The sequence below is a fragment of the Lepisma saccharinum genome, unplaced genomic scaffold, assembly GCF_977018435.1.
Source record: "Lepisma saccharinum unplaced genomic scaffold, izLepSacc3.1 HAP1_SCAFFOLD_446, whole genome shotgun sequence".
Taxonomy (NCBI): domain Eukaryota; kingdom Metazoa; phylum Arthropoda; class Insecta; order Zygentoma; family Lepismatidae; genus Lepisma; species Lepisma saccharinum.
Window position 1 is genome coordinate 90,634 of NW_028143143.1, and position 17,113 is coordinate 107,746.

The 17,113-nt window shown below is 36.3% G+C and overlaps 1 protein-coding gene across 1 annotated transcript in view; it reads left to right on the plus strand.

Moving 5' to 3' along the window:
- Positions 1-17,113, plus strand: part of LOC145982836 (uncharacterized) — a 104,242-nt gene that overhangs the window by 68,809 nt on the left and 18,320 nt on the right. The window contains exons 4-10 of the mRNA XM_083116199.1: positions 6,371-6,593; positions 7,370-7,565; positions 8,960-9,091; positions 10,366-10,530; positions 12,143-12,382; positions 14,396-14,533; positions 15,380-15,508. Of these exons, the coding sequence (XP_082972325.1) occupies positions 6,371-6,593; positions 7,370-7,565; positions 8,960-9,091; positions 10,366-10,530; positions 12,143-12,382; positions 14,396-14,533; positions 15,380-15,508 (1,223 nt within the window). The remainder of the gene's footprint in view (positions 1-6,370; positions 6,594-7,369; positions 7,566-8,959; positions 9,092-10,365; positions 10,531-12,142; positions 12,383-14,395; positions 14,534-15,379; positions 15,509-17,113) is intronic.

Here is a 17,113-nt window from a genome sequence, read left to right on the forward strand (position 1 = left end):
TAAAAAAAAAAAAGTCGGTAACGCGTCTGACCACCACGCTAAAGATCCCGGGTTCGATCCCCGGCCGGTTCAAATCCAGGAACTTTTCTAACGTTGGAAGCGGCCCCGGCGCCCACCCAGCGTCGAAAACCTGGGGTGTAAAGGCGGTCAGGTGCGTGATGCTGATCACATCACCCCTACTCACGACTGGATCAAGAAAGTGTGGGGTGTTACCCCCACACCCCCTATACGCCTTCATGACGTGGTGCTAAGCACAGGGGAGCACTTTACCTTTTTTTTTTAGCGGTAAGGGGTTCACCCCTGTATTATGTGAGGGACTCGATTAACCATTTAGCAATAAATAAATAACAGTCTTCGTGTGAAACAAGGTGGCGAACACACTATGTTTGCATTTCTCAGTTCGTCGATTTCATCAACATGTACGTGGATGTCACGATTCACGATTATTGGTACTGCAAAACACGAAATACGTTGGGGACATTTTAGAATGAAGAGTCTTGAATTTCAGTCCTCATTTGTTGGAAATTCTTTGTCTTGGACAGTTTGAAAATGCTCTAAATACTTCTTACAGCCATAGGTGTGCGCACGGGGGTGCCTACCTGAAATGTCTTCTTAAAAAATAAAGAAATATGTTGAAATACCATTAAAATAATGAAAATAATATCTGTGGTAAAAAGTAAGGAATTTCGTTTCATTTGAGAGGCCCCGCTCTCTTCCTTCCTCTCTACAAAACAATGTGATATTCCTTTACTATAGTAATCAGTAATCACGTAGTAAAGAAATTATTTTTACCTTTATAAATCGCAGAGTCCTTCACATATCGGCCCGTACTTATTATTTTCCTGAGGACCGACTTGTTTGTTAATGCAGCCTTCCAACATTTCCAATAAGACTTTCATGTTCAAAGACTTTCATGAATGCTCTCTTTCCATTCTCTTTCAATGACAAGCGTATCAATTTTCAGATTTTTGCTTGCATCTGAATTCTACGGTTTAAAATTATATAAACAAGGCATTAACTATCGAGTGACCATTTACAGCAATATGAAGTAATGTGCATTATAAAACATGTAGAACTGAACCTACAGATGTATTTCATGAGAGTGATTCAGCTGATAGTACGTACCTGTAGAAATATAGCCTTGTATTTATCATTTTCAATCGTTTACTTTCATTACTTAAAATATCGACACAGTGATAGTAAAACCTGTGCTAAATTGATAACAAATGCTCATTCTATAATGTTAAAATTTCAATAGTTTCTGTGAAAAGGAACGTGAAGTTACGACAATTAGGCTCGCCTTGTCCAGATAGGTAATTGAAACTTCCCTTAAGGTACCCCAAAATAAATTTTTCTGCGCATACCTATGCTTACAACATCGCAAGTTTAATTATTATTTTGTATTATGCCAGATTATGGTGGCCGCGGTGGCTCAGTCGGTAACGCGTCCTGGGTTCGATCCCTGGCCGGTTCAAATCCGGGAACTTTTCTAACGTTAGAAGGGGCTCCGGCGCCCACCCAGCGTCGAATAATATGGGTACCTGGGGGGTAAAGGCAGTCAGGGGCGTGATGCTGATCACATCACCCCCACTCACAATCGGATCAAGAAAGTGTGGGCGTTACCCCCACACCCCCTATACGCCTTCATGGCGTGGTGCTAAGCACAGGGGAGCACTTTACTTTACTTACTTTTATACCAGATAAGACTCCCAAGTTGTTGCTTTCAATTCAAGTCCTTGCTACGCGGTCCTGGAAGTTTCGTCAGAGAGATCGTTTGGTGAGTTGGGTTGCATACATACAGGTTAGATTTTCAGTGTTCATAGATCAGATACTAAGCACTTTCAAGGTTATGTGTATGAGAAAAATTTCCTTGTTTTCTTTTATATCTACCAGCATCCAACCGTTGTTGAAGTTGTTTTAGGACACCCTGTATATGTTGGAGGGGGATGGGCATAAGTCCATGTAAAACTCATATAAGATCTTATGTGCCCACCCTTATTTATGAATATACAGCTTCTGTCCACCCGGTTGAAAATTTCTGGCGCCGCCCCTGTGTGGCGGGGCACCATCCAATTGGAAAATCACTTGAGGTTGCAAATGTTGTAATTGGTGAAGTTTTGAAGCATGTCTAGGAACACATTTCCTATTATGGTTTGCTCAATGAAAAAGAAGGGGCCTATAACTTCATTAAGTGTTAAAGCGCACCAAACATTCAATTTTGGACTGTCTCTGGAATGTTCCACATACTCATGCGGATTCTCAGATCCCCATATCCTAACATTGTGTCTGGTAACAGCCAGACAAGTGAAAAGTTGCTTCATCTGAGAAAACAATGTTCGATAGAAAATTATGGTCATTATCAATCTTGTGTAGAATTTCATTGGCAAATTCTAATCTTCTTGGCTTGTCGTTAGGCTTAATTTCTTGCAACAAACGTAATCGTTTATGTACCACATAGTGCACAGTTGACCTTGGAATTCCCAGCTGCATGCTCGCTGCGCGAATTGACTTCCTCGGCTACATATGAAACACTCTCTTATTGACTCCACCCGTTCGTCTGACAGACGTGATATACCACCACTGCAGGCACGTATCCAGGAATTCCTTTCGGTGCGGGGGGGGGCTGAACATCATATTTTTAAGGGGTATAGATAGAACCTCACAATTGTATGTTTAAGGCCTGTGGTGGCGATTGGGTTCCAAAACGGGGGGGGGGGGGGGTGCAAGGAAAGTTTACTTTCTCTTGGTAGACAACAAGGCCTAGGATTAAGAGGCAAAAAAATGGGGAGCAACTATCCCCTAAATAGTTGCCACTGTTTAAGGCTGCCATTTTAATCAGAATGTGAAATCGGAACGTTTTTTTACCACTCGACTCCCCTGTTTCCGTGCATTAACATTGTGTGCCAGAACCATCTGAGTGTGTGTGTTTGTCCATTTCTTCTCATCAGGCATCAACACATCTATGGTGTCTGAGTGTTTTTAAGAAGCCGTTACACATGCACGGGATGGACAATCCCCTCGACAAGGCAAGATTCAAACTGTGGGCTGTGAGGTGGACGCAGACAGTTCTCGAATATTTCTCTGATTCGAGCCTGAACACCACTACTGTGTCTTGTCCTTCCATGTTTGCAGCTCTTATAAAAGCCGAAACCCACTAAATTGTTCATATTCAGGCCTCTGAAAACCCTTTCGTTCCCAACACATCTAATGCTTCGTCTTCCAATATGATCAAATGCTTACTTATTTATTTCTAGTGACGTGCCCAAGGGAGGATTGGTGGGGTCATAACTTCATTTGATCCAGTATTCCTTAAAAAAGGAACGTGAAAGACAGGAAAAAATGGCAAAATGAGGACTGACTACCAAAAATAGTATTCGTAACCCATCTCCCTACCGATAATCCTGGGCACGCCATTCTTTATCTCGGACACATTTTTTTTAAAATCAACTCACCAGAAGTCTTTATCATTTCGTATTCGAGACTTAGGTAAAGTGCGTTCTTCCTGCAGGTTTTTGGATATTATCCTTTAGGGTGTTTTCGCCTGCCTTCGCACCTAACCTTAACAAAGCCCTAATTTTCCATCCTTGTGACTTGGATCTTCAAGACTTAAGTAGATTTCAGACCGAAGGGATACGCGATACATGACGTATGGAATGAGCCAATCAAGAAAAACGTTTCACACCGTAGCGACACAAAAAGCCTCACAAACCAAAGTTCGACTTGTGAAATCCTCATGCAACACAGTGTGAAATCTCCCTTTGTAGGACACTGTCATCGTCACCTCGAAGCGGTAGCTCGTATTGACCACCGAAGAAAAATGTATGCTCAACCGGTAGGAATGCCCCTCAGTTTTCTTCTTTCTCCTTTATTTTCTGTGCTTGTTAATAAAACTGGTAACATCTTACAATTTGACATACACAGAACATGTACTATGTAGCCTATACATTTTAGCGCAAACTCAGTCGAAGTCAATGGTGGCTCAGTTGGTAGAGCCCTGATTCGGGTCCTGGTAGAGCCTGCAATTTCCGTTAAAATAACTACATATGCAACATCTTCTTGTTTTCTCTTCTCGACATTCATAAAATTTTCGGCTGTCCCTGGGAATCACATAATCCATTCATCAATCCAATCGATGTGTTACTCTGACCAGTTTCATTTATCTTTTTTTTTTTTTTTGTCTAATACTTTTTCTATTCGTGTCCTTTACAAAATCACAAACTTTATGATTCACCTCCAATCAGCACTGGGTTCCCCCACCAACAATCTTATCCTAAAAAATCCCATGACCAAAAATTTCCGGGAGGGTGAATTATTCTTGAAACAACAGAGATAAGCAATTAGTATTGACTTCAAATATACTTTACTAAGGATAATATTGACATGTAGCTAGGCTGGTGTGTTTTGATGGGCCTAGCTCCACACCTGACATTTGCTATTTTCCAGACTTCTTCCGTATTTTAACTCATCTCTCCTAAGTACACCTGGTTCACCCCCACTGAGCAAGCACCTATTCACTGTGGAAGTTTCCAATCCATTCCATAAGCACATACTTATGTAATAACATGCATGAAGTTAATTAGCTAGTTACATAAAGCTTGTTATATAGTTTTGTAAATGAGGATTGTGCCAATGAAGTGCAAAACTTTTCATTACTTAGGAACAACGTGTGCAAATTGTTTATGAAAACCATGACAGTAATTCTTCCATTTCATATATAGAAGCTAATCAGAACACTCTTGCATGTTGTTTGTGTGAATCTAAGTCAAGAAGATCATCTTTAAAGGAAACATTTCTAGCCCTGAACTCATCCAGTTGTTATAGCTTAACTTATTTATTTTTATTTATTTTGAACAGAACAGTGTTCCACATTTTCTGCTTTGATATTTAAGGTTACATGATTTTAATGGTGAGAGACATTCACGAAATTAGATATATATATATATATAAGCAAGTTTCCATATTTTGTCATAACTAATGGGAAAGCAAAGCATTTCAGTGCTAAAGAAAATGTACACAACAATAGATAATAGATGCTGGAACAATTAATTATAATAACAAGAATATAATACAAGTTAAATCGAAGTGAGGGATATAAAATTCCAGGCCATTGTGTCCTATTTGCATACAGAGCTTCAAAGAATACAACAACTATGTATTAACTTTGCACCTAATATTTCAGACCTGAAATCACAATGTACAAAACAAAATATAAAAAAAATACTAATACAATGCATAAAATAGAGAAATAACAGAAACAAAGTAACACCAAAGAACAGATTTTATAACTTCAGACTACAATGTTCAGCTTGGGCCATAAGGTAGCATGGTTCACACTGCCCCTCCCCATCTCGCGGGAGTATGGTGCACAGGAGTCGCGGGTCTGCACAGGCTTTTTGTTCCTGTGGTTCCACTGAAGTCTTAATTAAATTCTGAACTACAGGAAATTAAAGTAAAATTACTTCTGGATTTTACTAAAAACAGAATTATATAACTTGCACATTCTTCTCATGGACACCATTTCAGCCTTGTTAGTTCTTCTGTATGGGAATCACTGGTATATATAACAACAGTTGAAATGATGTTTTCACAAGAAGGAAAAATGAGTGAGTGATTTGGTTTATTTTACTTTGCTTTTGTGCCTTTTTTGGCAAATTGCAAAGATGAGGATGAGTGATGACATGATGAAATTGAGGAAGGGACACTCACAAAGAACACCCATGCCCAGGCCGGGATTTGAACCTGAAATCTCTGGCATGCATTGTAGCCTGCTGTGCTCTGATAACGATAAACTGACCATTTCAAAGACTCAAACCAGCGACTTCCTGAATAAATGTTTCAAAAGATGCAGGTGATAGCCTATATAAATCCACAAGATATTCTTTCTGGAAGCCTGTTGTTAACCATCTTTCAAATAACTGAGATTATCCCAATTCTTTGGTGTCGCTTATTAAAATAATGAATCAATATGAAAGAATGAACACAAAAGGTACCACTGGGAAATTTGTTTCCAAAAATAAATTGTGAAATTTCAGTTCCAGAACGATAGGCAAGTATTCCAGATTCTGAAAAATTATGATTGTCTACAATGCTCTGTAAACCATTTGTTGTTGTCTGCAATAGGTGTGCAATTAGTATGATTTTTTTTTAAAAAAAATGGTATAGGAGCATTTTTAACGGATCTAAATTTTAAGAATTTGCAATATCGTTGTAGTTCTGAAGAAAAGCAGATTTTATGAGCATATCATTGCTTAAACAGTCCAAAGTCTATTCTAGTTTTAAATTGTCTGCTTCCTTCATATCATGCATCAAAATTAGTGAGTAATCTCTTTGCATATAGTAGTAGTATTACAGAATATCTTCCTCATTACAGCTCCACAATGGCTACCTTCGACAGAACTGGGAACGTCACCACCTATCAGGACAACAGAAGCAACTGTCGAGACCACAGAAGGCAAAGGGGATGATCCTTTACTCTCCCCCACTTTCAAGGCTTACTTGCAACTCATGCTCGAGTCTTCGTGGAAAGATGTTTGCGAGAACTTGGCAGGATTCAGAGTAGCCATGGCACAGATATTGGAACGTATGACACATGGGTAATTATATTTTGAACTTTGTAGTTAGTCAATACCAGCATTAGATAAGTAAGATGTAAGATTAGTAAGGAATGATTCTTTTTCATGACTTTTATATGTATTTCTTAAAGCAGGTGTATTTTGTGAAGGTGAAGATAGATATTATTCAATCTTCTTTTGGTTCTCTTCTTGTTTCACCCTAAATTTTATCACCTCAGTTATTTGTATCACGAAAGAAATATGTAAACTTTAAACTATGAAAGAAATCTCAGGCGCAATAGCCCTTCAATTTGATTTTTGTTATTTAGCATCGCTTTTCTGTCACTTTTGGCTAATCATAACAATGAGAATGAGTCATGTCATGATAAAATTGATGAAGGGACACTCAAACAACACCCATAAAGAGGCTGGGATTCGAACCTGTGACCCCTGGTGTCATAGCACACTATGCTATACTTTGCCATGGAAGTTGGCAACAGCCTTTTGAGAGCCACGTTTTTTCATTGGGTGATGCAAGGTCAGTTCATTGAGTCCCGTCGCCACACTAGCTTTCATGGATCTAGCTAAAGTTTTAGCAATGGAAAGCAGCACAGAAATATATAAAACGGTTAAGGAAAGTAGATAAAATTCCAAAGTCATAACCTGCAGATACTGCAGTTAAATAGAAAAAAAATGCATTTTAAGTTTGTAAAATAATTTATTGTAGTAATCTTTTATCACAATAAAAAATATTTTCCACAATAGTCCTGTGAACTGAAATTTGATATTGACGTAAAAATGTTTCTTAATTTTTCCAGGGTTGTGCTACCAAGACGTATAGTGCTGTTAAATATGGAATCCGCCTGCACTGAACGACCAGAAAATAATGAAGGTTTGATCCCTGTCAGCTTCTATGTAGAAGATGAATATGGAAATTTTGATCGCCAGTTAACAGAGACGTTTGCACTACACTGGTCTCAGGTTGAACCTATTGATATTGTTTATCAGAAAGAGGTAAGATGTTTCTCTTAATGCTATGTTCATGACTGAAGTGTTTGTGGTGATTTAGCAGCATTGTTACCAAAAAAAGTGTGTACCCTTCAATTTTCTTCCAAAAGTAATGCATTACTATTACAAAGTTATGGCTGATTTTTATTTATTAAAATAGCACCAAACAGTTTGTCCCATCCATATATTTCATTTGATATACTCGTATTAGAAATTTGACCTTTTTGGGTCACACCACCTATGTATTTCTGTCAGACCTATGGCTTATTGATTTAGCAAGGATGCCTATTATTAACATTCCAGTCAGTTAAACTTTTTTAAAGCTTTTTTGCTTCTTGGCTGGTCTACTAAGTTGTGTTGAAAATATTAGGAAAAAAGTCTGTTTTATGCAGGGTTGTTATAGGTCCAGGAATTTTAAATAAATTGACTTCCAGTCCAAGAGAGAAATTCAGCAAGTGTAAGGTTCTGGACCGTAAAGAACCTTTTTATCTGTAAAGTATTCAATTTGGTCCAGGAATCATTTTTGTGCCTGAATTTAAATACAGTGCAGGAGCCTTTTTTCTGGTTAAATTTAAATATGGTCCAAGAACCTTTTTTCAGACTCAATTTGAATACGGTCCAGGAACATTTTTTCTGGGTAAGTTTAAATACAGTCCAGGAACCTTTTTTCCTGATCAATTTAAAAACGATCCAGGAACTGCAACTTGGATCGAATTTAATTGTGCAAGAAAAAAGGTTCCCGTCCAGTTATGGAACCCAATAGAACCCATTAGAATGTATGGATTTCTGGATCCTTAACTATCCCAGGGTTGTTAATTTCCAGGAATTGGAAATAAATTCAAATGCCATCCAAAAGAGAAAATAAGCAAGTGTAAATGGGTTCTAGGCCGTAAAGAACTTTTTTATGTATAAAGTATTTCAATTCGATCCAGGAACCTTTTTTCAGGATGAACTTAAATAAGGTCCAGGAACCCTTTTTCTAGATGAATTTAAATAAGGTCCAGGAACCTTTTTTCAATGAAACAATATGCAACTTTGATCGAATTTAAATTGTGCGAGACAAAAAGGTTGAGGTTCTCCAGTGGAACCCAATAGAACCCATTACAATTTATGGGTTCCTTTAACAATCATGGTTTTATGTATTCTGGCTATACCTTTTTTTTTTTATATATACATAGATTGAACACATTTTATCTACACTATACAAGTATATATATATAATTAGAGAATATCTAACTATTATTAACAGGATCATCTTTCAAAGTTTTTAATGATCAAAATTCAGATGGATGAGCTTTGGAAACTCAACAATAACCAATATATTAATAGTTGTGAATATTTAAAATTATTATTAAAATGCCCATTCCAAGGAATTTTAAAAATGTTGTCTTTTTTTTCAGATTAAACAAGTGAACCTTGTGTATTTGAATGATCCTGAAATGCAAGCAACAACAGAAAATGGAGGAATCATAGCAGCCATTACAATATCATGTATTGCAGCAGCTTGTTTGCTTCTGTTGGGTGTTTTACTAGTAAGTATTTGTAATTGTAATTGGAGAATATTGCTCACACACATAAAATTCAATTCTATGGTTTTGCAGTGGTGGAGTGATAGTACAACTAATGATACATGGGAAAACCTTAACCAGAGTTTAATAAATGACTCAAGATGAATGCATTTGGAGATCAGATAATTTTTTCCAGGAAGGAGCAAGCAAACAAGAATTTGGAATTAATTTCTCATGATGAACTTGTACCAGTTTTGCGATAAATGCAAAAACTCGGATTGAAATGAAACTACATGTGAAATATTAGTCCTCCTGCTGCTGATCACATTACAATATGCATCAATAAAATGTCATGCATAATGCATGATGATGATTAAGGCTAGGATTTTCATGACTTAGGATATTTATTTTGGTAAGGGTGATGTGTTCCCTAAATATGTAGAAATTGATATTATGAAGAAACTAATTAAATTAAAGTGCTTCTTAAGGGCATATTTTGGCATATTTAGCCATTTCTGCTTGATAGAGCATATTTTGATGGATTTTCGGTCATATTCAGCATATTTTCGAAGTGGATTCGTTCTTACTCCCAGGTTTACTCTACCCTTTTTTTGGACTCCATCAAAATCTTTTTCATTTTCATTTGAAAATTTACAGAAAGTATTCATTGTGCATTACCCATAAAGTGAACTAAAAATAGTATGTATGTGAAAATATCTCAGCATTTAGATATTGATGTTTGAAACAGTCCAGTTATAAGGGCATATTTTTCAAAATATAGTGCATATTTTGCACAATTTTAGGTCATAAGAGCATATTTTATTTTGCATATTTTGGTGATTTTTAGGTCATAAAATCCTAGCCCTAGTGATGATAATTGTATTTTCTTCATTTCTATTCTTTTACTGGAGCTTGTTGAAGTACAGCCAGAGTGAACACATCTCAGAATGAATAATCCATAATATTAACAAAAACTTCCTCAAAAATATTTGTTTTAATTAAGATATCTTGTGAAATATCTTAAAATTTGTGAAATAGGGTAACACAAATTCCTTACCTGGGGACTCCTTCAAGATTTTTTTGTGTCATGTGATTGTTCTTTAATTTGCAGTGACAACAGAGAACTAAAATGATGAACAAATTCTCACAAACAAATCTAGTGCAAATAATTAAGAATTTCTTGCATTGTTAGTTACATGATGTTTCCATGCAGTTAGTGTGTGTGATTTATAATTACCTTGCCTTGGTTACTGTATAGCAGTCTATGAATCTTAATAAAATAAACCCTATCTTTTCAGGTAGTAATGAAGAAGCGTCAGAAGGGTTTTACATATGGACGCCGATGCACACCAGTGTCACTGGATGCTTATAGTCTGGACAGTGTGTCTGTCTACAATAGTGTGAGGAGAAAAGGAGTGCGTGCTTCGAAAAGATCATATGGAAATCCTGCATTTGACGACCCAGTAAGTATTGCATGGAAATATTATAATTTATATTTTGATAAACATACTACTTTCACACACATGCTACTTAAATACAATATGTAACATTCTTATTCGTACACACGAATTTTCAAAGAAAATGCTTTAATATCTGAAAGGAAATACACTCTTTTGAAATTGTTTCTTTACAATTCAATAACTAATATCATTAGGAACATAAAATCTTACCCAAATTCTGTATAACCAATGACGATAATAAATTAAATGAAACTGAAAGAGAAACATGCCATTTTTTGTACAACTTTTCTATTTGTATACTTAATAATATAAAACAAAAAAGTATATTCAGGGCAAATTGACTGACAGTTCTAATACTTTGATGAGAGTTCCTTTAACTTTAATTACTGCTTGACACCTGTTCTTCATAGAATTAACCAGTTTCCGACATGTTTCAGAGCTTATTTTATTCCACTCGGCTTGCACAAGAGTTTTCAACTCTTGTTTGGACTTGACTCCTGCTTTATGGACTCGCCTCTTCAAAATTGCCCATAAATGCTCAATGGGATTTAAGTCTGGACTTTGAGCTGGTGTTTGTAGTAGTTTGGGCACATTCCATATTAGCCAATTCATGTTAACTCACGCCTTATGCTTACTGCCATTGTCTTGTTGGAATCTGTAGATAGGGGGCATGTCCATTTTTGGGCACTCGGCTTTACATTGTTCTTCAATATGTCCAAATAGACATATGCATCCATGATACCATCAATAAACTGGATGGTACCAACACCTTTGGATGACATATAGCCCAAAATCATTAATGACCCACCACCATGTTTAACTGTTGGAACTGTGTTAATGTGATCATTGTCTTTATTTGATTTTCTTCAGACTCTATTTATCCCATCTGACCCGTATATATTAATGCTCACCTTGCCCATTTCGAACATGCTGATAGATAGACGATAGTCCTACAACAATACCTATGCCAGCATTCTGCTTGACGGGGAGCACACCTGCATGTTCAAACTTGTTACAAAGTTGCAAACTGCATGAAATCGCCCGAATAGCGGTGGCACTGTATGCAAGGAAGATTGAAACTCTTCCTGTACGAATAACAATGTTGCATGAAACAGCGTGTTTTTCTCTTTTCACGCAAATTATATGCTCTGTTTATACACTTTGAACATACATTTTTATTGACATTTGATGGTGAAACCTTCATTAACATTAATTTCCAGGTACATATGAATATGATTATATTTACTAGTAGATATGACATTTTTTCCTTGGAAATTCTATGTGTACAAATAACAATGCTACATACTGTAAGTCATTTGTCCATTTCAAACTCGAATTAGGTGAAGCTTAATCCTCCTTTCAGGTGGGGTGCACTGTAAATGAACTGTACAGTGATAGCTGTGTCACATGGTAATCAGGAATTTTTGGTTCGATCTCTTGTGGAATTACAGTGGTCAGAACCCACTTAAAACTGTAAGTTCAGTTCCAAGTAGCCTATCTGAGCATAACATGGACATCACACTCTAAAAGAGTAAGCATGGCTTTATGCATGCTTCTTGTGCATGAAATAAGTTTTTGATTCTGGTATGACTCTTGTGATTGTTTATTGTTTCAGAATGCGCCTTCTCATCCTATGAACTTTGCTGGGCTTGCAAACTTCAGCTCTGACCGTGATGCTTTGGATGAGGAGTTCAAGATGATTCCACAGTGCATGCCGAAGATGGATGAGCTGCCAGATGGTGCAGAGACGAAGAATCGCTATGCTAATGTAATTCCTCTGCCAGAAACACGAGTTCATCTCTCACAGATGGATGGAGATCCTTTGTCAGAGTACATCAATGCTAATTATATCAAGGTATGATTCATATGTAATTTTTGGTTGTTGTTAAGAAACAAACACTTATAATCAGTATTTACATTTGAGACTATTTGTTCTGCTGCAAATTAAGACATATTTATGTTATAATAATTTTAATTTATTTACTGAATTAGAAATTATGTAATGATGAATTCCATATTTGTCAAACACTTGACTGTATTCCATTTATATCCAGTGTCTTGAAGCATTTATTCCCTAGTCAGCTTGGTGGCTGAGCATTTTAAGTTGTTTTACCAGCTATCTGGTCACCAAAGTTCCCAGGTTTGAGTCCTGGCATGGCTGTTCATGGTAACTGTCTCTTCATCATTTTCATCTAATCATCACTCATCCTCATGGTTGCAATTAGCCAAAAGTGGCAGAAATATAATGGAAAATAACAAAAAATACAAATTGTACATATCTTCCCTACATTTGTGGAGATTTGCATAAACATATTGAGCACAACATCAAAGTCATGTTTAATAAAATAAGTGTCCAAATTGTATGTTTAATTTCTTCTTAGGAATTTTGTTTGGTTAATGCTAGCATATTCTCAAAATATGCTCCATAGCATCACTGGTGTACGCAAGATTTTTCTCGGGAGGGTCTGAAATTGTATACACAATAAGAACTTTCCACTCTCAAAAATGGCAATTTTTAAGGCGAGTATGCATTTAGCACTCTGATTTTTCCCCCAAGTTCTTCACTGCTTTTGTTTGAAAATGTTCATTTTTTCACAATTTCGAAGAAGTATTGAGCCCCTTCAGCCCCCCTCTGCATACGCAGTGCATAACATCAAGTAAGCAAAAGGCAAGGAACCTTGTATAAGTTGTACTTCAAAGTTGTCTTGATTAGCAGATCTGCATAAAATACAAATTCTCAGAAAATGACATGGAATATAACCTTGGGACCCTATAGCACAAGGCAATATTTTAACTAACAGACTAATACATGAGTGGGTTATGGGGAAGAAGGGGAGGCTGATTAACGCTCCACAATAATGAGACTCCTAAATGTACTATGGAGGTAACAGTTAACAGAAGGTTATTTCTATTTCTGTTGCTTTGTCTCTTTTCTACCTATTAATTTTGATGAAGATGAATATATTGATGGAAGAGATAGTGGGATAAAAACACATCCATGCTTACCTCAGGATTCAAACTTAAGACAAGTGTAAGTGGCTATTGATGTCTAGATGTCCAGATGTCTTGAACTGACAGTTAACCTTCATTAATCCTAACAACCCGAAGCTACGAAAGCTTGTCCCCCCATCGTAACAGAAGGTAGTTATAGTGTGCCACTCAGCTAGTAGGGAGCCCTTCACGTAGTTAAACATATGTATTTCTGGTCAGTGTTGCTGCCTCGATGCCAGAGTGAATTGGGTGGTGAACTCATGATTTCTAGAGGGTCCAGGTTCAAATCCTAGCCTGGGTATTGCTTTTTCTCTATGAAATATCTTAAATTTCATGTAAGCAGCATTCATTCTCATCATCGCAGAGTCAAAAGCAGCAGAAAAGCACCTCAAAATAAAATAAATCTTTTTAATAGTGTTCACATTACTACATATATATAATTTTGAATTTTATTAGCTAACATACTTTCAAATATAAAAATGGAAAAGATAGGGCATATACATTATTTGAGTTTAAGTATGAGAAAGTATTGAAGATATGTGCATTTCATTATTTTTTTCTTCTCTTTGGGCAAACTGACTACCATTCATAATTTCCATCTGTGTAACATTTAAAAAGAAGAAAATTCCTCATGCCCAATGTATTTTGCATTACTTAATATTCATGTAAGTCATGTCATTTCACTAGTCGTTAATCTCTTCGCTGCAGTAATCAGGAAAAAAAAACGACACCATGTTAACAAAAGTAAAGCATTCAGTTTTGTGAAACTTTCAATTTTGAGCCCTGCAGAGTGCATCTCAAAATAACTTAGTATTGTTTAACTTAACATTGATTTAGGTTATTTCTGTAATCTAAATAGGTGTTTTCATCTTTTTAGGGGCCAAAGCATGAACCTAAATTCTATATTGCCTGCCAAGCACCAATGAAGAGTACAATTACAGATTTTTGGAGAATGGTTTGGGAGCAACAAAGCAAAGTCGTCTTCATGCTTACCGATCTTGTGGAAAATGGAGTGGTAAGTAACATAAATAACTATGCAAGTGAAATTTCATAATTTTGTTTTTCTTGTATAATACAAAGAAGAATACAATATGGCATTCTCTCTTGTGGTGCATCTGAATCTGGCACCACATAATAAGCACTGACCTCAAGATTGTTTACATATATACATAATATATGTATATATAAAGAAGAAACACTCAGCAGACACAAGAAAAATTCAAATTTTCATGGCCGCAAGCCACAACTTCAGGTGTAGAAAGGAAGTAAGCAAGGAGAATGAAATGACAGTGTGACCTGCAAGGTTGCCAGGTTCAGGAAAGAAGTTGTAGACAGTTCTAAAAAAAAGTGCTTCTCTAGCTACAGTTGTCCAAGACTATGAGTGGTGTGGGTGCTATATATACATATATATATTATGTAATTCAACATAGTATTAACACTAAGGGATTGATATAGTATATAACATATAAAACACAAATATATATATATATTTTAGAAAATTGTCAGAAAGTATATATCATGCTATTCATGAAGATAGCTTTGTTTTAGAGAATTCAATTTATTTATTTAAACTGTTTACTTTGTACTAAAATGTTTCATGAGTAAAACTGCATCATACCAATGCAAAATTAATATTACCTTACCCTTAAAATACATAAAACAAACTTTCAAACAGTGATTCTTATGCAGTATGAAACTTTCCTCATTATGTACTAACTCACAGAGCTACCAAGAATGAATTAGTCTTCATCAAACATTTTTAAGAAAACTTTTTAATAAGGGGCATTTCCAGTTGCACATTTCACTTGAATTAAAGAATTATTGTTCATTGTTATCTTATTAGTTCTTTCTCTCTTTCTAGGAAAAATGTGCAGATTATTTACCCCCATCAGAAGTCCTTGACTGCCACAGACTGTTTGGTGACTTCCAGGTTACACTCAAGAAGAGAGAAGTTAGAGAAAAGTACATTATTTCCAGTTTGCAGTTAAAGGTAAGAAGAACAGCTGGAAAAAATTGAATTTTAATTAGGGCCGAGCCAATACCGAGGCAGTGGTATTGGTATCGGAAAGTATCGATTAGAATTCATGTACCAATACCAGCTGATACTTTTCTAGTATTTTGGTCTTTCAATTGGTTGGCTAAAAAGCTGTGCAACACTTTTGTGGAATCTAATTATCCTGGAAATTATGCAAATTTATTTTGCATCAATTTTGCATGAAATACTGGTTTTTGGGATTACATAACATCAATTTTCATATTCTGATGCACTTCTTGAATATTCTACAGCAAATTTATTGGTACATTGATGCATATAATTTGAGAAGAATATCTACACACTCATATTGATCAATATTTTGAAAAACTTTTATTTATTGCAAGTTTCAAGTATCAGTATCGGTGAGAATCGGTAAGAGTATCATCTTCAATATCAGCTTAAAGTGGTATGTCTCAGGTCTAATTTTAAATATTCCTCTAAAATGACGAGAAGTTTAAATGCAAGGCAGCTTTCAGACTGAAGCAACACACACGAGGCAACAAGTGATAAGTGACATGGGCATCTCCATCCTATAGAAAAATTATTCACTGCTCGTGCACTCAGTGGCGAAGCATCCTATGAGGGCAGGAGGCCGGGCCTACCCACGCCATTACTCTTTTAAAGGTGTATTTACTTATTTCGTCAAAACACATGTAATGCAATGGAAAAGTTTGGAATTTTCATTTATGATAATTACAAAAAAATTCTAACCCTGTCCAGTATACGAACTTTCCACGGAGTGAGGCACATTTGCTCGGGCCTCTTCTCTTCATATTCCATCGTACGGTCGTATATGCGGGAAGCCTAATCTTACGAGTACTGTACGTATGCTTATAGCATGCTCCTTAGGCCGGCCTCGCGGTGTTACCCACTAGGACGAACAGAATATCAGCAACACTGCATTTCCGCCAGGATTGGAAATTTGTGGTGTACCAGCATTTTTTGTAAACATTAGCCTGTGTTCGTGCAGAGATATTTCTATTTCATTGTACATTCTCTATATTTTGTACGAAACTTAGGTTTTCCTTCCTTCCATCGACAAGTGTAAGTGAAATTGAAAATTACGGAGTACTGTAGTTCTGACTTCATTTTCTAGTCAGTGTTCTGATGGTCTTGTTGATTCACCCAACACCGTAGCGTAAACAGAAAGTCTAAAGAACTTATATTTGTAAAGTAAGTCTTCATATAAAATTATGTAAATTAAAATGCTAGCTATGCCTTATATTTACAAAGTAGTTTTACTTTCACTGGAAATAGAATAATTTATTTTTATCGTGAATGGGGATTCCCTCTTTTGTTCCCTGTCTGTGAAAACTTGCCTCCTGCTCAGGACGCTACAAGGGAGCGTGGCTCGGAGCGCAAGGTTCATGTAGGTAGAGCTTTGTTTGTGATTCGTGTCGTGTGCAGCGATCAGATTTATGCAAGAAGTGCTGGACTGAAATGCAAGAACAATCGAGTTCTTAATTGAGTGAAGATGTAATCATCGGTAAGGTATTGGTCTTTCATGTTTCCTTCTTATAACAATCATTTCTGAAATGTTTTCAACTATATTTTCCTTTT